At 34.9% G+C, this 27,322-nt stretch overlaps 3 protein-coding genes across 14 annotated transcripts; 1 reads left to right on the forward strand and 2 right to left on the reverse strand.

Moving 5' to 3' along the window:
• LOC18598133 lies at window positions 2,513-6,926 on the forward strand. Its single transcript, XM_007027518.2, has 7 exons — window positions 2,513-3,580; window positions 4,121-4,256; window positions 4,349-4,402; window positions 4,504-4,595; window positions 5,404-5,639; window positions 5,808-5,978; window positions 6,222-6,926. Exons 1-7 carry the CDS (start codon window positions 2,922-2,924, stop codon window positions 6,317-6,319), a joined length of 1,446 nt encoding a protein of 481 aa, XP_007027580.2. The 5' UTR covers window positions 2,513-2,921; the 3' UTR covers window positions 6,320-6,926.
• On the reverse strand, window positions 7,837-10,531 carry LOC18598134 (leucine-rich repeat receptor-like protein kinase PXC1). The gene is made up of 2 exons (XM_018122262.1): window positions 9,005-10,531; window positions 7,837-8,844 (listed from the first exon to the last, which is right to left on the reverse strand). The coding sequence occupies exons 1-2, from the start codon at window positions 10,362-10,364 to the stop codon at window positions 8,165-8,167; spliced, it is 2,040 nt and encodes a 679-aa protein (XP_017977751.1). The 5' UTR covers window positions 10,365-10,531; the 3' UTR covers window positions 7,837-8,164.
• Window positions 14,191-23,164, reverse strand: LOC18598135 (probable 3-deoxy-D-manno-octulosonic acid transferase, mitochondrial). Of its 12 annotated transcripts, none has more exons than XM_018121972.1 (14): window positions 22,746-23,164; window positions 22,553-22,595; window positions 22,281-22,403; window positions 21,851-21,970; window positions 21,634-21,712; window positions 21,169-21,285; window positions 20,518-20,615; window positions 19,821-19,911; window positions 18,851-18,976; window positions 18,701-18,771; window positions 17,733-17,996; window positions 16,689-17,204; window positions 15,871-15,943; window positions 14,191-15,767 (listed from the first exon to the last, which is right to left on the reverse strand). In XM_018121972.1, the coding sequence occupies exons 1-11, from the start codon at window positions 23,156-23,158 to the stop codon at window positions 17,823-17,825; spliced, it is 1,455 nt and encodes a 484-aa protein (XP_017977461.1). In that variant the 5' UTR covers window positions 23,159-23,164; the 3' UTR covers window positions 14,191-15,767; window positions 15,871-15,943; window positions 16,689-17,204; window positions 17,733-17,822. The 12 variants fall into 12 exon arrangements, with proteins under 12 accessions (XP_017977461.1, XP_017977460.1, XP_017977459.1 ...); XM_018121971.1 differs by having other exon boundaries at window positions 14,191-15,777; XM_018121970.1 differs by having other exon boundaries at window positions 14,241-14,469; window positions 15,663-15,767; window positions 15,871-17,204.

Here is a 27,322-nt window from a genome sequence, read left to right on the forward strand (position 1 = left end):
TGAAATTCCCATAGCCAACAAGCTTCTCTCTCTGTCTCTTTCTTCTTTGTATTGCCTTTCTAAGGCCGCTGGAGGACAAAACCCATGACAACAATCTGAAATTTCAGAATAATCCATTTTTGTTGAATCATGCGATCTTCTATTCAATTCCATGCTTCCTGTTTTCCGTTAAATACCAGATGGTATGTTTTTTCAACTAAAATGGTGGGTAAATCCACTATCCTGTTACAGAGAATAACCAAACAGTAAAAACTTTTATTAATCAAATGTATCGGGGACAAAATCCTTGTCTAAGGAAAATTCATTGTACAATCTTTGATGATGACTCGTTATTTTTATGTTATATGAGCAATTTTCTTCTCGTCATCCATTCCATGCCTATGGGTTGTCCACTGTCACATCGTTAGGCAAGTTTTTAATTGATCAAACTATAAACATTTTGTTTTTTGTATAAATCCATCATGCAAAAGTCAATATATAGCGGATTCACTCTACGTAACTTTCACTTTACGAGTAGGTAGCCTTGTTCTCCTTAGAGAGCTCTATTTTTGCTCTATTTTAGGTAGCCCTTTAATATAATAGTACCTCATTCGTACGGTATGTAACTCTTTTCATCCATTTTTCTTTATGACACTTTTCCACCAACACAAATGTTTTAAGTCTATGGCATAAGATGGTATAATTCAATCTAAATGCTTAAACCTTTAGATTTTGGTTATACATCTATCTCTATATGTAAATTTATAATTTGAGTGGTTTCTGTTTGATTTGAGATTTGATAAGATTAAGTTAAGTTAATTTAAATTGCTTAAAATTAATTTGTTTATGGAGCTCAAATTCCTGTTGAGGTGGACAAGAGATGGTGACGTGGAGCTTTTGTTAGAGGTGAGGTGGAGATACCAATGATGTTGATAAGTGCGGTGGAATTGTCAGCTGTAAAAGAAAGTTGGATTGTTGGGATAAGACTGGGCTGCACCCCTTAGTTACGGGCTTCGTTATGTGGTTGATTATGGTTAAGAGAATGTAAGATTTTCATCTTTTTGCTTTTAGTTTCTAACATTAATATATTGCTGAGGTTTTTGTTACGTATGTTTTTTGAAAAAAAGTGTTATTAATATTTTATGTTTTTTTTTTCTTTTATCATTGGTTAACTATATATGTTAGGTATGGTTATGTATTGCATTTTCTTTATGACTTAATTTCGTAATTATGGTGGAAATGGGAAAGTCAAAGTAATTTAAGTGGACAAATCCTACGAAATGTGTGTTACTCGAGATACTTGTTAATGAGGTTCGGAAAGGAAATAAACTTTTTAATATCGTTAAGCCATCCTCGTACACTTGAGTAGTGAGAGCTACAAGTGAAAAATTCAGTGTGAGGCAAACTATAAGAAATTCATATCAAGACTGAAAATAAATGAAATACTATCACAAAAATCATAGCTAAGAATGGATTTGGATTTAATAACAATTTAAAGATGGTTGTTGCAAACAGACAAGTTTATAAGGACGAAGTGACGATTTGTACATGTTCTTTATTTAAGTTTATATCATACAGTTTTCACATAGTTAAAAAAAACTATATGGTTTTTATATTATATGTTAGAAAATGATTTCTTTTCCTTTCTTGGTTAAGCATGATCTTTTCGTCAAATGAAATGACATTGATTATTGAGAAAGATATAACAATTAGGAGTTTTGCCAAATCTTTGGTTGATATCGAATTGGACGAAAGCACCGAAGCTGATCTAATGCACGTAAAATTGGAAAAGAAAGACCGGCAGAGATTACCTCTTTCGTGAGAAAGTAAGTGACAATGAAATTGATCCTGCTGCCCTTTTATGAGCAAGTGATAAATATGGAAGGGTTTGATTGGGTTTTTTTGGCTTTTACTTTGATTATTTAATAAAACATGAGAAGCAAGGATATTTATGGTTAAGTGCGACGTCATGTAAAGAGTTTGATTAGAGAATTTCATATATTGTGGGATGATGATTAAGCTTTGTTGTTTACGGTATGTTTGTTGGATGATGATTGGATAAGTAAGATTTTTTTGTTATGGAGGACAATATATTTGTAGGTTAATTAATTATATTTTTATGATAATTTTTATTATTTAAGATAAATATTTGTAGAATGATTAATTATATATGTAAGATGCTTTTATTATGAAAGATGATAATTTTTATTTATACATATGTTTTTTGTTATTTTGTTTTATTTTATATATAATATTTTTAATATTGAAAATTAGACTTTAGATGTTTTTCATAATTGGTTAATATTGATATTTCTATGGTGCCGTGGTAAAAAACTTTTAAAAGTGAAAAGTTTTTGAAAATGGGTGATGATGACAAGTTTTTTTTAGAATATGATTCCAATAAAATAAAATATTTTTGGTAATATATCTAAAAAATAAAAAAATATTAAAATTTTCAAAAAAATATTTAAAAAATTATTTTCAACAAATTATATTAAAGACTAAGTTGAATTAATTAGTTGCTCCAAGCAGCAAATAATACGGATGAAGCATACAATTTTGCCCTCCCTTCTGCTTAAGGTGGGCTTCAGAAGAATTAATATTGACTCCATTTTGATGAAAGGCCCATGAATAAAGCCCGTCTTGAACCCAATTTTATCAAATCAAAATCAAACCAAACCCAGTCGACGACCCAAGAACACAAGGACCAAACCGAAGATGCCGAATGCCGACGATCACCCACACGGGTCCCACCCACGTGGGAATTCGTTTCCTACATTCCTTCATTACTTAACGGAGCCGTCTCTATCCGTCACGGCCCATCACGTTCCGTCAAACAGCCCTCCCACTCTCTCCTCAGCGTCTCTCCCTCCTCCCCTAACGTCTTCCGTTCGAACCGTTCCCCTTTCCCCCAACCCTAACCCTAACCCTAACGCCCCCCCATGGCCTCTTCCGTTGACGACGATTTCTCTCTCCTCGACGACCACCAAACTAATCCTAACCACCACCACGTCCTCCACCACCACCACCACCCTTCTTACGCGCAGATCCACGCGCCTCCTCCCGACAACCACGATGCCGAAGATGACTCCGATTCCGCCTTCCGCGGAGCCAACTTCGACAACAACAACAATAACGTTACGTCCTCTGACGTTCGGATCGAGAAGAGAAGAGATCAAGAGGAGATAAATGATGGCGTTTTGAAGAGACCGAAGCAATCGACGACGGAGTATAGAAAAGACAGAGAAGAATGGAGCGACGCTGCGATAGGGTGTTTATTGGAAGCTTATATGGAGAAGCTGACGCAGCTGAACAGAGGGAATCTGAGAGGGAGGGATTGGGAGGACGTGGCGGCGGCGGTTAGCGAGCGATGCGAGAAGCAGAGCAAGAGCGTGGAGCAGTGCAAGAACAAGGTTGATAATCTGAAGAAGAGGTATAAGCTGGAGAGGCATAGGATGAGTGATGGCGGCGTCACGGTGAGCCATTGGCCTTGGTTTAAGAAAATGGAGGAGATTGTTGGGAATTCGCTGCCCGTAAAGGCGGTGCCTGATGAAGATAAGGGCGGAGCTTCTCCAGGAACTGCCGTTAGACAATCCAAAAGGTATATTTCGTTAGTTTAGCAGATAATATAAATATTTCCGTTTATTATTGAGATTATTGTTATATTTGCTAATATTGCATGCGAATTCTCTAAGTTTCTTCATTAGGTTGTTGTCATAGTGAGCTTTTATATGATGCCACCAGGGAATAAATTAAAAGGTGGGTATGTTAGCATAAAATCATCATCATCGGAATAAAATTTTAGCAGGAAAAATGTGAGCAAAGCTTCTTGATTTTCACTCTTTTGTTCTTGAGTTTGTTAGTTGTTAATTTTGTCAAATACTCAAATCTGAAAAGGATGCTAGAAGCACTTGTGGATAATAACATTTGCCGGTTGTTTTGTACTAATTTTGTATTTGAAGAGTTTTATCTGTTAATATTATTGACTACAGCTTGTAATAAAACTATCGATGTCCTAGTTGTTGGTACATATCATGTTAGTGTGAACTGTATGGACTATTTTGTATATTTGTTCTTCTTTATAATACTAATAGAAATACCATCATGGTCGTGTGTATCCTAATTTATATTTTTACAGCAGATATGCTTCAGCTACACCAAGTTCTGCAGGTCAGATAATTAGCATGAAGTCCAAAAGTCCTAAATGGCGCAGAGTGGTTTTTAAAATTAGTGGCGCTGCTCTTGCTTGCACTGGTCCTCACAATATTGACCCAAAGGTTTACCATGAGTTTCTTATCTAGTCAGTAACTATGATGCTATTATTATCAATATTGAATTCTTTAATTAGTTGTTTCTTTCTGATTATCAGGTGGCAATGCTGATCGCTAGGGAAGTTGCAATTGCATGTCGCCTTGGTGTAGAGGTAGTCGTTACTGCATTTTATCTCTTATAATTGGGGGGATGATTGCATCCTTTTGACAGGCAATGGTTTTTTGTTTTTTATTATTTATTATTTTTCTCCAGGTAGCAATAGTTGTTGGAGGTCGCAATTTCTTTTGCGGAGACACATGGGTTTCAGCAACTGGTTTAGATAGAAGTACTGCATATCAAATTGGGTAATGTGGTCACTGCTTAACTCACAATGGAGTATACTCTCTTTGATCTGCATGCCAACTTTGGGTTAATTTTGAAAAAAAATGAAAAAGAGAGTAATGCTTAAGCTTAAACCTAGAGTGAGGCTTGTAAGACGAAGCTTGCTAATTTATAGCTGTCTTTGTATTGTAAATTGGCACAACTCCCTGTGATAGTTCTAGGTGTATAACTATACAGAGATACTTTTTAGTTGTTTCTGGAAATGACTCAAATTGAGTGGTATACGTATGCCTTGATGCCTGTAATGCTGTTTCTTGTTATATTCAACTAAACAAAACTAAAATGATAGAGTGGGTAACAAGAAATGATCTTAGTTATCAAATCTGTTTAGCTGACTTTCAATCTTCATGGGCTGACCATGGCAACATTTTATTATTCTTATTTATTGATGTTAAATGTGTAGCAAACAGTTAGAATTGGGTTTTCAGCAGAAAGTTACCTGCTATTCCCATATAGGCAGCTATCTTGAGGAATACAAAGTGGTGCCTGATGTTGAAAGGATGGCATGGATACGGTGTTGAAGAAGGGAGAGGATTGGATCTTTACCAGCACAAGGAGTATTGAATAATCAACCACCGCAAGATTGATAAAAGTGGTTTTTTATATGAAGAAAATTATCACATGAAAATTTTCTAGATGAATCTGTAGTGGAATTAGTTCATTCAAGTCCAATATGTTGATTGTGATGCTGCCTAATAAATATGTTTATGCACTTACATATTCATTTCAGTATGAAACTAATCAAACCATGACCCCTTCAATTTACTGCAGCATGATGGCATCTGTGATGAATTCTATACTGCTGCAGTCATCATTGGAGAAAATGGGTGTTCAGACCCGTGTGCAAACTGCATTTTCAGTGCAAGAGGTTGCAGAACCATACAGTCGGCAACGGGCCATCCGTCATCTTGAAAAAGGTAGAGTTGTAATATTTGGTGGCATTGGTGCTGGCACTGGAAATCCACTCTTTTCTACTGACACAGCTGCAGCGCTTCGAGCTTCAGAAAGTATGGTTCTGTCTCTTCTGTTCTTTAACCATTAAATATCTTGAACTATATGTCACTCTCTCTCTCTCTCTCTTCCACCTTCCATCAGTGACACAGAAAACTTGAACATATAGGCACCTTTGTGTTTTCCTGGTTCTCTGGTTTTAACATGTTTGCTTTTTTGTTCAGTTCATGCTGAGGCAGTTCTTAAAGGTACGAATGTTGATGGTGTTTATGACTGCCACTCCCAGGACAACAATGCTACATTTGAGCACATCTCCTTTAGAGAGTTAGTCTCTAGAGGTGCTACAGCCATGGACATGATGGCGTTGACCTTCTGTGAAGAGAATGGCATTCCTGGTTGGTATTCTTGTTGCCTTGATTTATAGTATTGATAAAGACATAAGTTATGGAAGATTAGTTCTGTCACTTTCAAAACATTGCTGGTCCAACTGTTTAATCTTGTGCTTGAAGTTTGTATCCCTTGTTCTGAAATTTTTATCTATTGCTGCCAATACAAGTTTCTAAATATGAGGTAACCTGTTGATATTAAGTACCATAGGATTGATAGCATACCAATTAAATAAATTTACTTTGGTACAGTTGTGGTCTTTAATCTTCTTCAGCCTGGAAACATCTCAAAAGCATTATGTGGAGACCAAGTTGGTACACTGATTGATCAAACTGGAAGGATAAGCTGATCTAGAACTACTTATCAGATGCATATTTAGTTGTGACCATGGATATTGAGTCAGATTACTGTTAATATAATTTAGTAACAACAAGTGTTCATGTAAATCCTGCTGCCGTGTTTCTACAACTGAGGTGTGGGTGGATTCTTGATTTGAAGATGCTGCTGCTGTAACATTTGGAGGCCAGGTTTTACCCTGCGATGCCAATAACTAATTATTCTCACAGCTAATTGCTTCATTGACAATTTGTATTCTCTTATGGTGCCAATACCCATCTTATTTAAATGTATTAGAAATTGTATCGACATATTGAAAGCATCAGATGTGGGAGATAGTTGCTGCAATGTACCATTAGTGATTTACAAGAATACAAGTGATACTCTTAGATTAGGATTAGAAGTGGTAAGTTGTCACAAGCTGAAACTTATTAATGGCAACTTGTACCAGGAACTATATTATTTGCAAATTTTAGGGTCTCTCAAATTGCATTCAATTTGTATTATTGTTTGGTTTGAGATTGCAATTAATAGAAGGGTGAGAACCGATGCCATGAAAACATCTATCTGCGCTGTACGTTTGAAGCATTTATGCATATACAAGGAATGGGGACTTTATATACTGCAATGCTTACATTTTCAGTGTATTCTAAACTGTGTGCATGACAATACTAATCAAAGCTCATGAGATATAATTTGCATTAGTTCTTTATGTACTAACAGGAATGGTATCAATCATCCAACAGAAGGGGATAAAACCATTGATGGAGCTTGTGTTCTTATCAACAAGTTTCAAGTGGTGGAATTTGGTGTGAACTATGATAGATGGTGGAGATTAATATTGCCTTTTCGATTATATAGGAGAATCAGCTGGCAGCGAGAAGGCAAACATTGATGAGAATCCAATGCCCCCCAAACCCAAGAATATTGGGATTCAAAGCAGTTTACTTTGAAAAGCGTTGGGATTTAGAAATCAATGGATTGATAGATTCCTTTGCTATTGCTGTTGGCTGCTATGCTGCCGCATTGAGGAGAATAAGATGATAATGAGTAATTAAGATGGAAAAACAGATGACACAGCTTGAGCAGTACATGACATGGTGCATTGTGTGTTTTACAATCCCACAGTTCTTTGTTGGTTGGCTGGCTTTGAGGTGCAAGGAGAACTGTTAATGGTGGAAATTATGGATAAATAGTCAATGATTCTTGTAAGAAACAAATTCTGCCCTCTGGTGGGTATTTCGTGGTGAACAAAAGGCCTGATTCTAATAAGTTGTTTTAGCCCTATGACAATCTGAGTGCCATTCTTAATTTGACCAACGTCAATGATACTTAAACAAGGGCATGCAGATTATGACTTGGCTATTGAGACAAGACAGGATGATTATGGCGTAATACAGCCAGGAGTAGCTGAATTGGGAGGAATCGTACTCTATTTCAAAGTTGAGGAAGCCTTTTATGTACATTTACATTACCACTTCATAGCTTCCCAGCAAACTGTAATAGGGTATTAAATGCAAACAGAGCGGCAAGGATTAACACTCTCAAGATTGAGTTGTCTTTGGAAATAATTAATAAACTAATTCAAAATGTCAAAATTACATTACAGAGCTGTAGTCTGAATAAAACTATCTTGGTTGCCTGGTGTGAAGATCATCAGTGATCTTCTTACCAGCAACAACGAGAGACATAAGGCTTACAAATATTACAAAGAAACACAAGGCAAACCAGGATCTAAGACAGAGCCACAAAGTGTGATAATTTGCAGCGAGATCATGCAGATCAAAGAGAGAAGAAGACGATGAAGCGTCCATTAACTAATTGATTTACCACTGGCAAATTATTGGCACTGAAAAGATCAGTAACCCGCCAGTCCATCTTCAGTGGTAGCGAGGGAAGGCGAAAGCGAATTGCGTGATTCATCATAATCCTCCCCTAAAGGAGACTGCTCCACCCGGATATCCTCAATCATTTTAGCTACTTCTGCCATTGTAGGCCTCTTTTCAGGCTGCGGAACCACACAGGCCAACCCTACATGGAGCATTGAGACAAGTTCCTCCTCAATGTTTTTGTACCTCAAAAGTTCTTGATCAAACACTTCCGCTGTCCACTCTTCCTTGACAACTGATCGAACCCATTTCGGAAGATCCACTGCCTGTTCTTCTTCCTCCACTCGAGGACGTGTTGGTGAAGGATACTGTGATGGAGCTCTCCCTGTAAGCACTTCCAACAGCAAGACTCCAAAACTGTAAACATCAGCCTTTTGAGAAAGTCTCTTGACTTCAGCTTGCTCAGGAGCCCTATATCCACCCAATCTTGCTATAGCATGGACAGGGTTTAAAAGCAGAGACAACCCGAAATCAGAAATCAACGCAACCCCATTTTTGTCAAGAAGCACATTCGAAGATTTCACGTTTCCATGTGGTATCTTTGGTGCACTATACTCTTCATGAATCTTTGCTAACCCTCGAGCTGCCCCTAACACCAAGCTGATTCTCGTAGTCCAATCCAGTGGAATCCTCCCTGGTCCTCTGTTCCCTATTTTCCAACCATAAAAAGAAAAGAATTACACACCAAAATCAACAAATCTTGAAATATACAGAGAAATTTGTTCATGAGTATCCTGAAACACATAAACCATATGGTTCATCTGTTCTCAATGCATGGAAGGAAAATGTTTCCTTCACTAATAACCTACCATGAAGAAGCGAATGCAGGCTTCCATTAGGAAGATAATCATAAACAAGAAGCTTCTCCTCTTTAGCATAATAATAAGCTCTCAGTTTCACAACATTCGGATGCTTAACCTTCCCAATAACATCCATATACTGTTCAAACTCCTTCCTTGGACAAGGATTCGCATCCTTAAGTCTCTTAACAGCTACGGTACACCCATCATCAAGCACTGCTTTATAAACTGTTCCCAAACTCCCTTTTCCAAGCATTTCCGCCGAAGCTCTCAACAAATCTTCCAACTCAAACTGCTTCCTTCTCTCAAAAAACACCAGCTTACTCCTATCCGTTGCGTTTGTTCCATCACTGTCCGCTCCCCCACTTGCATAAGCTTTCTTTTCACTTCCATAACTACTTCCACTCCTCCTTTTCTCGCTCTCGCTACCGGCTTTCGAAACACTCTCTCCCCTGTTTCTTCCACAGTAGTAAGCCACAACAAAAGAAGCCACCACCAAAAACACCACACAATTTGCTACTACAATTGCAACTATAGCACCAGGGCTTAACCCTTTACGTGCCTTAGCTTTGTCTTGTCCGATGATTGGTGTCTGCGGCATTGAGCTCGGGTTCGATGGAACTGTCTGGGCCGATGCATCCACCGGTGGAGACCCTGTAAAGGAACAAACCGGCAATGGACTTGGCCCACAGAGCCCTTCATTTCCTGTAAAGCTTTGTTCAGTAAATTTTTTCAGTAAACTTTCCGGTAACCGCCCGTAAAACTCATTGTAGGTCAAATTAAGCTCCTTTAGGTTTTTAAGGGAAGAAGAAAAATCTGGGATTTGGCCGGTTAATGCATTGTTTTGCAGCCGCAGAGTAATGAGCCGGTTCAAACCGGAGATTTCTTTAGGAATGTTGCCACCTATGTTGTTGTTGGATAAGTCCAGGCGGAGTAGTCGTTTGAGCAGCGAGATTTGCGGGGGGATTTCACCAGAAAAATCGTTGTCCGCCAGATAAACGAGTTTAAGGTTGGTACAGTTGGTTAAGGTTGAAACACTGCCGTTCAAGCGGTTATTTTGGAGGTCGAGGATTCGAAGCTGGTCGAGCAGGAAAAGGGAGGTGATGGGACCACGGAGGGAGAGGGACGGGAGCGATAGAGCGGTGACGCGGCCAGTTGAGGAGCAAACGACGCCACGCCACGTGGAGGAACAGGCGTCGTGGCCGGTCCAGTTGGAGAGGAGGTTGCCGTGAGTGTCGGCTTGGAGCCGGAAGAGAGTGAGGGCACTCGTGTCGTTTGGGGAAGAAGGAGAGGAGAAGGAAAGAGGAAGAAGATAAAGGAGAAGAGTGGAGAGAAGGAAGAAGGAGCATTGATGAGGGAAGTAATTCATGGTTTGTTTTTTGAGCGGGAAGAGCAAAGGGAAGAGAGTGTTTTTTAAAAAACACTACGACCACTACTCTCCCAGTGCATGTTTTGTCTCTCTATGAAATTAGAGAAGATTTGGGAGGTTCTTGGATGTTGGGGGAATGATTAAAGAAGGAGGGGGTGGGGATGGGTTTATTATTCTTTTCTTTCTTTCTTTTATTATTTATTTTTTTGAAAGAGGGATATATGATTAAAGGCGACATTAGAAGATGGTAATTGGAGTAGGAGGGTGGTTGTGTCAATGATTGCTGTTCTCCACTCCTTCGAAATGGAATGAGTAAAAAGGTTACAAATTCAGAAGCTCCACTTTTTTGCTATCTACACCATTTTTCCATCACCAATTAGGTAGATTGGGTGTCAGTAATTCTTGCATGGTTGGGATTCTAAAACTATGACAGTGGGGATCATGAAGCATGAGCTTGATGACATGCTCTTTTATTATGATAGGATAAGATTTCAAAAATTTTCTTTCGTTGTTTACCAGTCTGCAAAGTATTGAGGGTGTGGGTTTTTTTTGAAGTCTCAAGTTTCTTGAATGCTTAAAAAGACTAGCACCCTAGAAAGATTTTTGGCATGTTTCATTGCCTGTCAAAGAAAAGAGCGGTACAGCAGTTCACATTTCACAGTAGTTGAAACCCTTAGCAATCTACTTTTGAGTTTTGACTCTCAACTTGCTAGCTAGAAAGTTTTAACTGATTAATTACCTTTTTGCTACGCAAATGATTGGTATTTGCCGCGTTGTCTATCAGGAAATGTATTGCTAGTTACCATCTGTCCATTTCTAGGGACAAATAATCCGTTATTAAGCTAGAACTGTGTTTCACGTTTTGAGCCATGGAAAAAGAAGATGATGACATATCTGATCTGGAAATACTCCACCCACTCTGAATGTTTCTGTTTTACCTATTCCAGAATTTGAGTGAGTGTAAGAAAAATCAATCAAACATGTACTTTTTTACCTGGGAAATAAGCTGCTGAATGCTGAATGTCCTATACCATAAAAGAAGGGAAAAAGCTGCTGAGGCCTGAGAGCTGACCACAGCTGTATGTTACGTGAATGACCAATTAATTCCCCAGCTGCTGACAATGGAGAATTTCTAGCCTTGTCCCATATGTTTTAAGAACCCTTCTGTTAGTAAAAGGGAGTAATGCTTTACAGATGTATGGCATTTGTTTCAGTCAGAGATTTCCATAGTCAAAAACCCAAAAAACATTTGATTATCTCGCCTGCTTTGCTTATATGGGCTGTATCTCCATTTCTGTTTTTCCCATTACACTCCTTTCTAATTGCAAGAACATCTTTTATACCAAGATTTTATATGGTGTCGGTGCCCTCTCAGTCTCAGCAGATGGAACTTTTGCCACCTTATAATGGTCGCATGACCGAAAAAGTAAAAGTAATAATATTAATAATAATTAGTCTTCTAAAGTATGCATACAAAATTTGCTCATGATTTTAGTTAATCTCTTGTTTGACCTCTGGAAAATACATGCATAATTGGCCGCCCAAAGATAAACTACTGATATTCAAGCAAATTCAAAATCTGCCACTTGTTTAAACATAAAAATAAAATACTACTACCATGTATGGTCAGCAGGAATTTTCTTGTCTTTATATTTGATGGGGTTAAAAATCAAAACAAAAGCATCCAAAAATCCCCTAAATCTTCATAGCCCCACTTGCATTATGGACCACTAGCTAGTAGCAGAGGTGAAATAGATATCATCCATGTTTTCAGTTTACTCTTGTGATCCTCATGTGGAGCTAGCTATATTGTAGTAATATTTGAATTTAGGGGGCATGATAGGTTCTTTCTTTGGACAAATTTTGGATGTTTATTCTTAAAAGAGAGAGAGAGAGAGAGGGGGGGCTTATAGATTTGTCTGCTGGTCCCTTGCTTTCATTAACTTGAGAAGGAAAAAGGTTGCAACTTTAAGTCATAAGAAAGCAAAGTTGCTAAGACCTTCTCCCTTGGATGATGAGCAGAATCAATAAAACAAAAGCAAAAACATGACTGAACTTCTCTCCTAATAACCTTTGATGCTTCTCCTTTATGTACAACTTCGGAGTCCATCTGTCTCCACGAGCATCTATGAGAGTGAGTGAGTCCCATTATCTGCTGTTCGGGACCTAATAGCTAGCTATACTGTAATTTCCTTCCGGAAGCCAGGTGGTCCGTTTGGCTGCCTTTAATCCTATCTGAACTGGATGGAGCTACTGATAAAGCAAAGAAATGGCTTCTTTTGATGCGTGGAAAGCACAAAAGAAGGCCATCCATTCCAACCCTTTTCAGCAAAGGCTGTTTCTGGGTTGATTTGTTTAATAAAACTTTCAATCCTGATAAGTCACTACTAATTTATTTCCTGATAAAACTATGTCAAATCTGCCTTTGCAAGGACTTCGGAATGAAATGATCAGCCACCTTATATGGAAACAGTAAGAGGGAAACCATAATTTTGGCCCTTAACATAATCACATGGTAAATTCATAACAAAATTTACAAAATCAGCAAAGCATCGATCATTCTATTACTGACTTGCTGAGCTGTTTGTAATGGCGAAAAGCAATTTTAATTGGAAATTTTTTTGTATAATTGGTGAAAAAAAAAAAAACAAAAAGGGTCACATGGTGGGGCCTTTGGGGTACAGGAATAGAGTCAAGGATGTCGTTAAAAGACAGGGAAACACCTCAGCTTTTTATTTTATCTTTACAAATTACAAGCCACTATTTATTCTTGCTTTGTATAACGAAACATGCATAAAGGGAAAAGAGGAGAGATTGAAGGCGGGATTGTCGTCTGAATTTCCTTTCATTTCACTCCACCCACACCAAGCCTCTAAGGTCAGCTCATGGGCAAAAAAAGTGTTAGCAGTCGTCAGTGTACCACACCAATGAAATTGTCTCCTTTCTTTTTCTGTGTTTTTATCCTTCTCTTCATTCTTTGTTTGCACCTGAGTCATAGGAAAATGAAACCAAAGCCCACCACGTTTGGGATGTCTCTGACTCAGGCTGGGCTGAAATAAATCCAAAGCAGAAGCTTGGGTTTACCTCTGGATACGGGCAGGCATTGATCAAGGGTGTCAGTGCAGGCCAGGCCTAAGGGGTTCTCCCATTTTTCCTCACAAGATATCTACTTTGTACATGTCAAAGATTTGAGTAATGTCTTCATCTCTAATTTGTTAGATTGTAAATATGTTTGGGATGCTAATCTTAGATTTCTTGTTTTTATTTTTCCTCTCAATTATTATTCATAATTGACATAATATTTAAAATAATTTAAATAATTTAAAAAAATTCAAATAAACTCTTATTTTTATATTTCGATCATTCAAGTTTTTATATTTTTAGTTCAGATCAAATAAAAACTTTTATAATTGATTATTGATTACTTGTCATTAACCAAAATATCATTTGTTATTTTATATTGACATGACATTAATAATGTCATTAACATAAAAAGTGAAAAATATCATATTACATGTTATCATTTATCATGATATGTCAACATATAAGATAACAAATGACATTTTAATTAATAACAATTAGTCAACTAATTAATTATAAAAACTTATTTTATTCAATATAAAAATATACGAGTTTGATTAAACATAATAAAAAAAAATCTTATTAAATTTTCTTACTTGTGAGAAATTATGTCTTGATAATTCATAACTAATTTATTTCATTGAAAGGTTTTGCTACAGACATAAACTCTTTTTTTTACTTGTTAACAAACCAAGAGAAAATTTCAAGCAAATCTTCCACAAAAAGGTTAAGATGATTACGCCAATAAAGCAGAATAAGATGTGAAGGAATAGTAAATAATGAAGTCATCATTCCTAAAGAAAACACCATACTATGGCTTCTTCCATTTTTGATCTCCATAGCTTTCTTTTACCAATGTTAAGGGAGAAGGGCAAACAATGAAAGAATATTTCTTTTTCATCTCTACGAATTATGATTCCCTACTAATAGCCAAGTTCGTTTAAACATCGCAATTTTCAATAAAGTAAACAAATTAGGGAATATCTGATCCGTACCTTACCCGTATATGCAAACCTTCACCACCCTTTTCATGATGTCGCCCAGCATTAAATTTTCATCAATGGAGGTGCAGGTGCCCAACATAATATATGCAAACATGTTAGTGCTAGATACAAATCAACATCATTTATTTTCCATCATGTATTTCCTACTAATACGGTCGTATTTTTATGGTACTGAATACATGGATGCACTAAAACACTCGTATCTTTTTTTTTGGTACAAAATACGTGGATATACCAAATGATCTAAATATGAAAATAGAGAGACAGAAATAATGGTGTCGTGCCGTATATAAACAATACAAGCTTTAAAAGGTAAAGATTTAATATCTTACATTCGGACTATCTGGACTACTAGTATTTTTTCAAACTCTAGCATTTCTCCTAAGTACGCTGAATGTATGATGTTTCGTATGTACAAATACTGAAAGATTTCTTGTTCGTTACATACACAAGGAAGGTAGATCTATTTCCCAGAAATAGTTGAAACTATTTCTTCGAAGCAATGGTGCCACAATTTGCATTATTTATAATTGGCAAGCAAACGTCCGGACAGACACAGACATGTTAAGTAAAAGAAACACCTTCCCCTTCATACAGACTACAATTCCATGTTCTAGCATAAAGTAAAGAAGACATTATAGAAGCATTGCAGGTAAATGTAGCCTAACTTCTGTTTCACAATAAAGATGTTAACAACTCTTTAGACATTGCTTGTTTTATATTGTAGGTAGTGGTTTTAACTCAAACATAAGTAAATGTCTACACCCTATATAAAAAAAACCCTCTTCATGTCATTTTTGTATTTTATTGCGAAAAGGTATATCAGAGATTTAATCTGATAATAAAATAAGAATATTAACATGAAATGCAAAACCTCACATCATCCAATATAATTTGAACAATATCCAATGTTGAGTATCATGCTACATCTGTTTACTGTGATCACTGGGTTATGTATGTATATATGTATGTATGTATTTTATGCTTTAAATAACAGACCTAATGCCACAATCATTTCTGGTCACTTGATCAAGTGATCTAATGTGCATATGGAGATTCACTTTCAAGTATAGGCATATGTGAGATGCAATTTCAAGTGTTTTCTGGTTTCTCGTTGGCAGCTTTCAGGGCGGTTATCTGTTAATGGTCCTTGAGCTCAGTTGGTAGCCGTAGGAATCAAAAACAATACAATGAAGAAAATATAATGACTCACGTGTTGATCTCCCAACAGATGAATGGACATGAACCATAGCAGAAGCTGATAGGTCTCAGGAAGTCACTCCATTCTTGCACCATTCACACATTTTGACCATGGCACCTGAAAAACCCTGCAGCTTATTCATCGCGAATATACTTAAATAATCTAAAAGATCAGGTCCTGCAAGCTTTTTTAATATCAATATCACAACTTCACAAGGCACCTTGTCACAGTAGGGGCTATCTTCATCATCACAAGAGCCACTGACACCTACCAAGATCAATCAATCTGCCCACCTGCAAAGTGAAGCAAAACATTACTGTTTCCTTTAAAAAGGGGTCAAACAATACATAGAAGGATTTCACTGGAGTGGCATTAACCAGATCCATCATTCTAGCCAAATAGAGAAAAATATAATTTTTTTCCCATTTTTCAATAGTTGACAGTTAATTCATTCTGAACAGCAATCTGTCAACAGTCACTCATATCCACCTTTAGCAAACACATGAAGACACATGGCACTAGGGCCTTGTACTAAGCACAAAAGCTAATCAGGTTATTTTTTTTCATAATGATTAACCCCTAGTGTTACTATGCATTACATTCCTTTAAGTTGCAAACCCAACATTTTTTATCTAGGTGCTAGTAAACTGCAATTCTCCCAAAATTTGGCAGCCATATACACCTAGTTGCTTTGCAATAAATGCATGCAACTAGTAATGGGACAAAGATGAGCGCTTAGGCAGGTATTGATTACATCAATTACAGTATTCCAGAAAGGCCTAGCATAACAGAAGGACCTCACGACCTAATATTTACTACCCAAATGGATAGGCAACACAATCTCTACTGTATAAATTATCCACAATTCAAGTGTTATTATAATATATCATTGAAACACCAAGCCTTGCCTTCAGCTAATTCCTAAAAGAATGACAGTGTTTTGTGCTGTTTTGCAGGTTACATGTAAGTATATGCTGCAGAGGATCTGTGGATTGGATGTATATAAAGATACCCAAATTTCAACAAGAAAAATTGAACCTCATTCCATGGCTCCTCCAACAGATTATTCCAAAAGTGATGTCTGTAACATTATGAAACTCAAACGAATGTACTTTATGTGGCGCAAACTTGCTGGAACCAGAGAGAGGAAACTTCCCAGGGATGTCCCCCCTGGTCACTTGGCTGTTACTGTTGGGGATGCTGGCAGGAGATTCGTCATAAAAGCAGATTACTTGAACCAACCAGTTTTTCGTCAGCTGCTAGATAAAACATATGAAGATTACGGTCCCAATAAAGATGGTCCCTTGGCTATACTTTGTGATGCGTGTCTCTTCAGAGATATTATTCATTCGTTGGATGGTGGGTCAGATGTCTGTCAATTAACTTAGCATGTTAACAATAAAGATCTCAGTATAAGCTCATGGAGGACACCAGTCCACTACTTCATGGTTCCATTGAAGAAAGATATGCTGGAGTGACAGAAACAGCAGCAACGATTGGGTGTAACAGTTGGAGCAGTTGTCAAATTTCTCTGAAAGTCATCATCATTTCTTCCTGTTAAATTAATGATGCAAATAGAGTTGTATTATTGCTGCAGAATTTATAAATATTGGTTATTGAGCTATTTATGACAAAACAAGTATTTGCTAGTCGAACTTCACGCATGTATGTTTTATTCATCTAAATGTTGGGAACAACCCTCAAGTACAAGCATACACAGAGTTGCAAAAAGCAGAAAAAGGATAACATAGAAAGAAGAAACAGCAAAGAAACCAAAAAAAAAAAATGCCTCTACAGTTTCATTTTAGATTTAATATAGTTATGCATGGAAATTTTTTTCAAAAAAAATAAAAAACCAAAATAATACACTGATGAGAGAATACAACAAAATAAAAATTATATAAAGAACAAAATATGAAATCATCCTTGCATAAAAGTTTTTTTTATTTTAGAGGTATCTAGGTCAATCCAACATAAATTCTGCACAAGGAGCAATTAATTTTTCAATATTTTCTAGGAAAATAATTTGATTCCCAGATTCAATATACCTCATCATAAAGCAAATGGTAATATAGGACTCACAAAATGGGATCACACGGCTTGATGTGCTCTGGTGCTAGAGCACGTGCAGGCTTCACTCTCATATTTATATTCATTGTATGCCAGTCTATTCTAAGAGAATACCTGCCTTAAAAAATGGAAATTCAGTAGATTCCAAGCATTGGTTACGACACTACTCGATAAAGCATTGAAAGCTTCTTTTGCAGCCTTCTGTCGTGATTCTAGAATCTTTGCATCACTAAAGAGCTTCCCTAGAGCCTTTTCAAGATCTAATTTCCCTGACACCTGCAGATTAACAATAGTGAAACATTCAATGTTTGACCACAAAAATAAACATTACTATGTCAACAACAGATACAGAAAATTTTACCTAAGGCCTAATGAAAACATGTTGCCAATTAAAAAGGTATTAATATTTGACTGAGATTTTCAAGCAAATTGAACAATTTTAAACCTAGAAATATAATATCATCCATAAAAGAATTCAGTTCAATTTAAGCTGATTTAAGGTAAATGACTCTAAAGAGAGAGCAAATTCCAGGAGTATCATCTGCCAATCTAGATTGTGTTAACACCATTCACTAAGAAACATCCATATGGAATAACCTCCAAAACAGTACTTGGAACACTGGCAGATATAGAGAAATCAGCTTAATACTTTACGAACAATATTTAGGACTACATGGACTAATATAACGTGAATCAAGCAGTGATTAAGGAATAGCTCGGTAATAACCACACCAATCCTCCTAAAAGGAGGTCCTGCGTTTGAATGCCCCATTTGCCAATGTTCTTTATTAAAATAAAGAATAATCAAGCACAACTGCAAACACATAAACACCTCTTACTTTTATATATACTAAATGTTTCAAGTACAATAATTGTTTATCACATTGGTGTAACAGATGTTATCATCTTTGCAGAATCAATCCAGAAACAGTCCCAATAAGAGATCCCTCCAAACAAATGTATTTAACTTGCAAAGATACCTGCATTACAGACAAAGGATTTAACTGCTGCATTTCTATCACCATATGTGAGAAATGGCCGACATGATGACCTGAAAATATCACAAAACAAAACCCTTGAAAACGGTATGTTAAGAGGCAGATGAAACACATAAGGTGCAAGATGCAAATTTTCACCGGTCAAAACAGCACAGCCAGCTGCAGCTGCTTCTGATATGTTATGACCAGCTAAACCAGGGAAGAAAGAACCTCCGATTACAGCTATTGGGCTCAACTTATACAACTGCCTCAATTCACCTGCAACACGGATTAAATACAATATAGTAACATTATAAATCAAGTTTTGCCATGGCAAGATAAATAATTCAAAGTTATTTTACTTGCATAAGAATTACAATGGAGGTGAGGCTTTTGAGTCCAAAAATATCAACAAATTCAGAACAATTTACATTTGAATTCCTTGTAATGCAACTCAACCTCTGAAAACTGGAAAGTGGAAAAGTTCTGCTGGCAGCAAAAGAGGCTACTATCTGCCAGGCAATCCAATAGGCTTGACATCATACAATCCTATCCATTTTAGATATATCATGATAAACCTCATCTGACAAGCCCAATTATGCTTTTTGGTTCTATTTTAAAACTATTTCTGAATTGTTTCGCAAGTCCGAAGTATTCCCAAACTATTCAAGTTCATTAGATGCAAATTTAAATTAAAACTACCTCCAATAAAAAGGTTGAATTCAGATCAAAGTTGTTTCAAACCAACATATTAGTGCATTCCCCAATTGGATGTTATGACCATGCTTATTACCTTTCTCTCATCTTAAGCTCAGTTAGTTCTACATAGATGTTCTGATTTCTTATATGTTCTTTTTTATCTTGTTACCCTTAAGCCCGGGTTGCATACACCATTCATTGTTTATCACATAGCATCTCAATAAAAGTTAAACAATAAACAACCCAAATCAAAGTCTGGAAAAGTTGGCGTGATATTTATAGGATTAACTAAATACCAACACAAGCTCATGGTAAAATCCAATTGGAATTTCAACTATATATATTTTTTGAAAGGTGGAATTTCAACTAAAATTAAAATAGAGAAAAATTGAGGAAAAGTGAAAAGGAAGAAGATGCTGCATACCAAGTGTATCCACCACATATATGCTTGTTCCAGGAATAAGTTTTTCATGTTGAGACCTCAAAGCTACAGTTTTCCCTCCTTTCTGCAATTCCTGCATCATTGAAAGCAAGGTTTCCTAAAAATTTTAAGAAAATGTAAATGTAGCCGGTGCATATTCATGAAGCCATGCACTAAAAACATTCTTCCTCATTCAGGGGCAGCTAATTCCTAAATTAATTAAATAATCAGTTCATGATTAATGATTTATACAGACATTTTTTTAGTGGAAAGAAATTAACTTTAACAACACCCTAATGAAAAGGCATGATGTGAAAAAGCATGTTGAAGATGCTAAATAAATTTCATTATCTTTAGAGTATGACTGCAATGAAGAGGAAACAAACTGTATTGCCAATAAATTAACTAAGGGTCCAAAAACTTCACACCACAGTGCTTACAGGGAACTAATTCCCCTAGGAAATTGTAAACAGCAGTTATCACCAGATAAAAGGGGAATACTTTCTATTTCTGAACCATCAATGTCATATTCCAAAACCAAGTACATAAGATGAGTTAGAAAATAGATGTTGATAATTTAAAAGTAAGAGGAAGTGAGGGGCATAACGGTAAAGAGACTGAAATTTCAAGCACGTAGTAAATTGACTAGAAAGATATTGTATTTGATGAAAAATAACACTTGTGTGCAGCAGTATCATACTTCAGCAATCTCTTTTCCATGTTGTGGATGTCGAGGCACAATAATGGTGACAAGGTCAGGGTAAGTTTGTGTGAGACCCTTGTGAACTCCTAACATTACTGCAGCAAATGTCTGTTAGTGCTTTGTCCAAGAAAAGCGTAACTCACTGCATGTAGATTTTCACTCTAGATACTTGGGTAGAAAACTAAAATGATCCTGGGAGTTTTTAAGTCATAAATGTCCATGAATGAACCCATTATCACCAGAAAAACATTAAATAAATGGAAAATGACCATGATGCCTAAAAATTAAACTGTCCAACTGGATGCACTAAATTAATTAACAGCAGAAGCCATGATTACAACAGTAAATATGAAAGTAACATGTTAGACGGAGGAATTGTGCAAATTCAATGAAGGTCATTGCCCAACGGAAAAAGGCACCCACCACAGACTGATCAGACAAAAACCACTTTCATCTTGGTGACAACGCCATAGATGTTTCATATGATAATCACCCATAAACTCAATATGGCATGCTAACTTTCAGAACAACTACATCAATATAAAATTATCACATCATATCACAAATTTAAGGTCTTGCATAATGCAAATGACAACCAAAGTAGAACAAGGTAATCACAAGTAGAGTTGCTTAGTAGCAAGAACTGACTTTCTTCTTCACCTCGGTGAATTGAAGCAGCCATCCAAACTCGTTTTTGAGAAAGCTGTTTCTGCAGATCTTCTATGCGTCCAACATCTTTCACAAGAGGTTCACATTCATCCACCGCTTAATAGAAAGCATTGTAGCATATTAGGATAGACCATAATAATTTCTTAAAAAGTTATGAAGATATACTATCTAGAAAAAGTTGAGGGATATTTATACAAGGAATTTAGAAAGTAAGAACTGGGTGAAAGAAGGCATTGCAGTGACTGTGAAATTATTCTTTTCATGTACTAATTATAAATAAATTACAGTACTTCATCCAAAAAAAATTACCAGTATGGGACAAACAAATTGACAATTTAACACTGTACAAAAATTTAGTCTATAATACCATTTTGAGGTTCGGTGTAAGAGCAGAATTGCATAAGATTAACAAAGGATATTCCTAGCAAAATTTGAGCAGCATACCATATTTTAGATCACCAGAAAAGTTTATGCTAAAGGGTGGCGCTTGCAGTAGCTGAAAATGAATTGCCTGGACAGAGCTCTGTGGCATGCAGCAATAAAAATGCTAAAGTAAAAAAAAGGTCCTAACAACAACCATAGAAGAACATTTGCTTTGCTTTGATAAGTGACATGACAAGGGAGGACAGAATTAGGCATATAAAGATATTGGATTACATACCAATGGGACAATCAAGGAAAATTTGGACAATAAAAGTGATATTAGTGGAAAGAGCACTGGTCTGGACCAATTTCTAAAGGATTTTGCAGACAACCGAGCATTTAATAGTGCCAAACCAATCTGAAAAAAGAAAAAGAAAACACAAAGGTTATACAGTAATAAAACACCTGAAACACAATAAAATACCATAAATCACACATGAAGAATGTCATATAATAGAAAATTAGACAAATTGTATTAGATTAAACGTTTGTCCAAAATTCAACCTGTCTCTGAGATCATTCAGCAATCATATAGTAATCAGAAACTAAATTGTTTCACATCAATAGGTTAACAAACTGATGACTTACTTTCTTTTGCCTCAAGCGGGTTTCCAGAAAAAAGTAGTACATACATACATACACATATCACCAAGTAGTAAACAACTTACTCCACATTTCGAAGCACCCACAATAAGATTCGGCCATAATTCACTCTCCATTATTACAATTCCATTTGGCTTCCAATACCCAAGGAAAGCATCCATGGCAGAAGGAGTATCAATTGGAGCAAACTGTCAAAAAGTTAGAAAGCTTTACTACATAATTGAAAATGCCACAACTGATTATCATATCTATATTTAATTGCAATAGAAGTGACATGACTGCATACATCAATCTTCCATGTTAATCAACATTAGTTAGTATATGCTAGAGAACTAACCTGATATATAACATTAGCTGGAATTCTATTTTTCAGTACTTCACTGCAAAGAGAATGTTACAATACAATGTTTGCTGTAAGATCAATTAAAAAGTACATACTCAACTGAATGAACACGTGGCAAGTCCCGCAGCCCTAACCAAATTAATGTTCTACAAGAAAAACAGAAATAAGAGTCTCAGGAATGTCTTACAACGCAGAAAACGTCGTCGTTGTCATCAAAATGTTGACATCTGGCCTAAGTTGACTGCAACATTTGATGACAGGAATCGCGGCCATTCCTTCCCCTAAAGAGACAGCGTGGAACCAGAGTAGCAGGCCGGGGGTGCGGGGGAGGGAAGGGCGGCCCAAGCGTTCGGGCCACCTGAGAGGGTGTTCCAGCCCGCGGAACTTGCGCCAGTGTAAGTGAAGGTGCAGCAACGGTGATAGACCGTAGGTCAATGCTCTGTAGATTTTGTAAACTAGCTCTCCCCTGGATGCCGCCATCGCCATTTTCCCTTCTGCTTGCTTTGGGAGTCTGCTTCTTTTTCTTTTTTTAAAGCAGGGTTTGGATGGCTTCGGCTTGGCGCGGTGAGATTGGGCAGGAAAAGGTTTTTCTGGTCCCATCAGAAAGTTTCCTAGTAAGGCCTATGTGGTTGCAGTTGAGCCTTTCCAAATGTAATAATGGGGCTTCACTTTGTTGTAAAAGTTTTCCTAATGGGCCTTATCAATGGATCTTCCTGTGTGTTTTTTCTCAGCTTCGATCTTCGGGAATGATTGGTAATCGATAAATAATTTATCAAAAAATTTTTTTGTGTAAAATATTTTATTAAAAAATTTAATATTATTTTAATAAATTATCAAAATATTTTATATTCATTGAATTCTTCCGTAAAAAAGTGTTTTTCATTGTCACTCACACTTTAAAATTTTAAATTATAAGGATTTTCAGTTTTTTAAACAAGTTTTGAAAACAGACTCCTTATGTGTTGATAAAATAAGTTTTGAAATAGAATATTTTTTATTGAACTTGGAAACTAGTGTTTTTTTTTAAAATAATGCTTGAGAATTCTATAAATTATTTTTAAAAAATTCAAATAAAGTTTTATCTTTTTATTATATTTAATCAAACTTTGTATTTTTTATTTTGAAATAAATAAATTTTTATGACTAATAGTTGACTGTATATCGTTATTCAAAATATTATTTATTATTTTATATTTATGTAATACTGATATAGTTTTAATGTGACGTTGATATGGATTGTGAAAAATATCATATGATTATATTATTATATTATATCATCATTTATTATGATATGTCGTTATGTCATGTGACATAAAATAATATTTTGACTAATAACAGTTACTCAATCATTAATTATAAGAGAATGTTTGATTCAAAATAAAAATATAAAAGCTTGATTGAACGTAATAAAAGAATATAAATTTATTTTATTTTATTTAAATAATTTAAGAATTTATTATAATTGTTTTTGTTTACTTCTTGATCGCTTGATACGTAGAAAATCAATGGGCCTACGTTGTTTTCAATTGCAACTAGCTGCTTCGATTGTCTTGTACCTGAATTCTCTGTCATAACAGGTAATATATGATTCTCGTTGATAAGGTTCACGTAGCTATAAGTCATCTCATATTAAAAATAATAACAAGAGAATTGTCCACCACTTTTTGGTGATTAGCCCTCTAATGCAAAACTTTGCTTAATATATATATATCTATATATAATCATTGGCAATGAACTTAACTTGGATATTAATCAGATTGCTCTCAAATCAAGCTCATGAAAGCACAAATTAATAGTACTATACTTTTGGGTAGTACATATAAATGGGGGACCGAAAGGAAAACCATATACGTGAATAGTGATGTAAGCTTAATCAAGCCAACAATATATTTAATTTGAGTCCAAAGAAGTGGGTAAGAAATTGACCCTTTTTATATGAATTTCAATTTAAAATAAAGGTCTGTTATGATCATGAGTGCTGTTAAAGCACTCTTGATTGTTTAAGATATTATATTATATTATAAATTTTTATTTAAAATGTAATATTTGATAGTTAATGTTATGAATTTTAATTCAATATATAACAAGGTAGCGAGGTCAATCCACACTAATATTGAAAGGACATAGAGTCTTGTATCGGGAGCCAATCAGGACGAGGGGACCGCACTGAGTCCATCCAATCGACCAAGAACGTGTCGGCAGTCAAGGTCGAAATCAAGTTCCCAAATAATTAATCCATCAAATTGACTATTTCTATTTAATAAAGCATATAATCATGTGGGAATATTTGCCCTTTTGTCTCCTTAAACTTACCTTTGTTACAAGCATATGTAGTAGCCTCCTTAAACTTGGTATTTTGATTTCTAAAATATCTAGACCTTAATTGGAATAGTTAAGTCTAATATCCATCATAAAATCAAAAATCTAATAAAAATTAATTGATCGGATTTTATGTATAACATTTTCTTGTTCATATTATACAATTTAATTAATCTTAAGATAAATTTAATATTTTTTTAATAAGTAAATCGCATGATACATATTTATTAATTAAAATTTTACGGAGTGATTAGGATTTTAATTTTTAACATGGGCCACTTGAATCATGCTCACTATTAATGCAATCAGCTTTTATTTTATTTTATTTAAAATTTGAGGTTACGTAATAAGAAAAGTTGGCAAAAAAGGGACCATAGCCTAAGCAGTTGGCACTTGCAATCGGTTGTATGGTCTAGTTAGGATTGAAATATTTTATATTTAATTAAATATTTTTCTAAGCAATCAAGCGTTAATGGGCTATTCTTTTTAACATATTAACATGGCATCACTTGAGGCATTTGGTCTCCATCCGGCGCTGAAATTAACATTATCTTGTTGCAACAAATTAAAAATTATAATTTCTTTTGTTATAATCTATTAACACGTGCTTTATTCACACATCTAATAGATATCTAATTAGATGATAATTGTTTTCTATGGTTCTTGCGTAAATAAATGTATTTACTCTATTCCTTTCTTTGGGCGAATTAATGTTGATAATATTTTAAAGCTAGTAATTAGTAGTCAAATATTCAACGTGTGAGTTGATCTATTTTTGCTATTTTCCTCATAGTGAGAGGAGAGTGAGAAGAAATAATAATTAAAGAGATTGGAGAAATTGGTCGCAGTTATTTTCATATCTCTTTTATGGTAATTTTGTCCTTTTTTTTGGTTATATAAATATTAAAATATTGAGACAATGTTAAAAAAAATTTCAATTATTAAAGAAAATTTAAATAAATTTTTATTCTTTTATTATATTCAATTAAATTTTTATATTTTTATTTGGAGTCAAATATACTTTTATAATTAATAGTTGATTAATTGTTATTAATCAAAATATTTCTTTGTTATTTTATGTCTATATAATGCTGATGTGGCATTGATGCAAAAGGAGAAAAATGCAATATGGCCATATCATACGACATCAATATATCACGTTATTATCTATTATGACAAGTCAATTTATCATGTCAATGTCATGTGATACAAAATAATAAGTGATATTTTGATTAAGTCAACCATTAAGCAAAATAATAAAAGTAAATAGGGTAAAATACACTGACATCTTAACTTTTTAACCATAATTACACGTAGATATATTAGTATTCAAAATAAACAATCCATCCCAAAAAAATCTTTTATATGATATATAAGTCCTGCAATTAGTTAACCGTCAATATTTCAATTAGTTTAATGATGTGATAATATTTTTAATATAATTTTACCTTTAATTAATTTTAAAAATTAACACTATATAACTTATAATTTTTCATTTTAAAAAATTTTTCTTATTAAAATAAAATTCTCTCCCGACCTATCATCTGATGACAAAATCTAGCTTGGGAACACCAAATTCTCCTAGTTCGGGGGAGCACGATCGGCGTTCCCTTAAGGATGGTCGACCGGTGTAAGGGAGTGTCGCCAATCGACTTAAGAGAAAGGAAAAGAGTGGAGAAAGAAAAATGGTATTTTAGACATTTCATGTTTAAACATTAATTTTGTTTATACGTTTGTGGCAGATTATACATTTTGAATATTAATAGACTTATGTGTAATTATGATAAAAAATTAAGAAAATTAGTGTACTTTATCTAAGTATATAAGTTTATTTGATTTAAATTAAAAGTAAAAAAAATTATTTGACTCAAAATAAAAGTACAATGACTTATTTGACTCAAAATAAAAATATAAAGACTTGATTGATCATAATAAACATATAAAAATTTATTTAAATTTTTATGAATAATATAACAATTTTTTAGATATTATGTTATAAAATATTGATCCATTTGTTAAGAAGATCACTTTTTTTTTTAATCAATCTTTGATACTATTTTTTATCAAACTCAAAGATCACTTAAAGCTGGGACCTGAATTAATGGCTTTTATTGGATTTGTTTAAATTAATGAATAAAAGAGTTAAATTAATTACAATGTTCGATATGTCATTATCATGTAATAAGCAGGTACATGAACATCATACACGTGTTTTTGATATGTCATTATCAAGTATACTTCAAACATGTCATTCATTTTAATTTGGTGCCGAATTTGAATGGCAAAATTTCACTGAACTTGCCAGAGCTTACCCACCGCCTAACCTCATCAAATTTTTTAAATTCAATTATACAATTAGTCTCTATATTTTGATAAATGAGTAAATTTAATCTTTCTACATTAATTTGTAAAAATTAAATTTAAATATTTTCTAAAATTGACAAT

Source organism: Theobroma cacao, chromosome 5, assembly GCF_000208745.1.
Source record: "Theobroma cacao cultivar B97-61/B2 chromosome 5, Criollo_cocoa_genome_V2, whole genome shotgun sequence".
Classification (NCBI taxonomy): domain Eukaryota; kingdom Viridiplantae; phylum Streptophyta; class Magnoliopsida; order Malvales; family Malvaceae; genus Theobroma; species Theobroma cacao.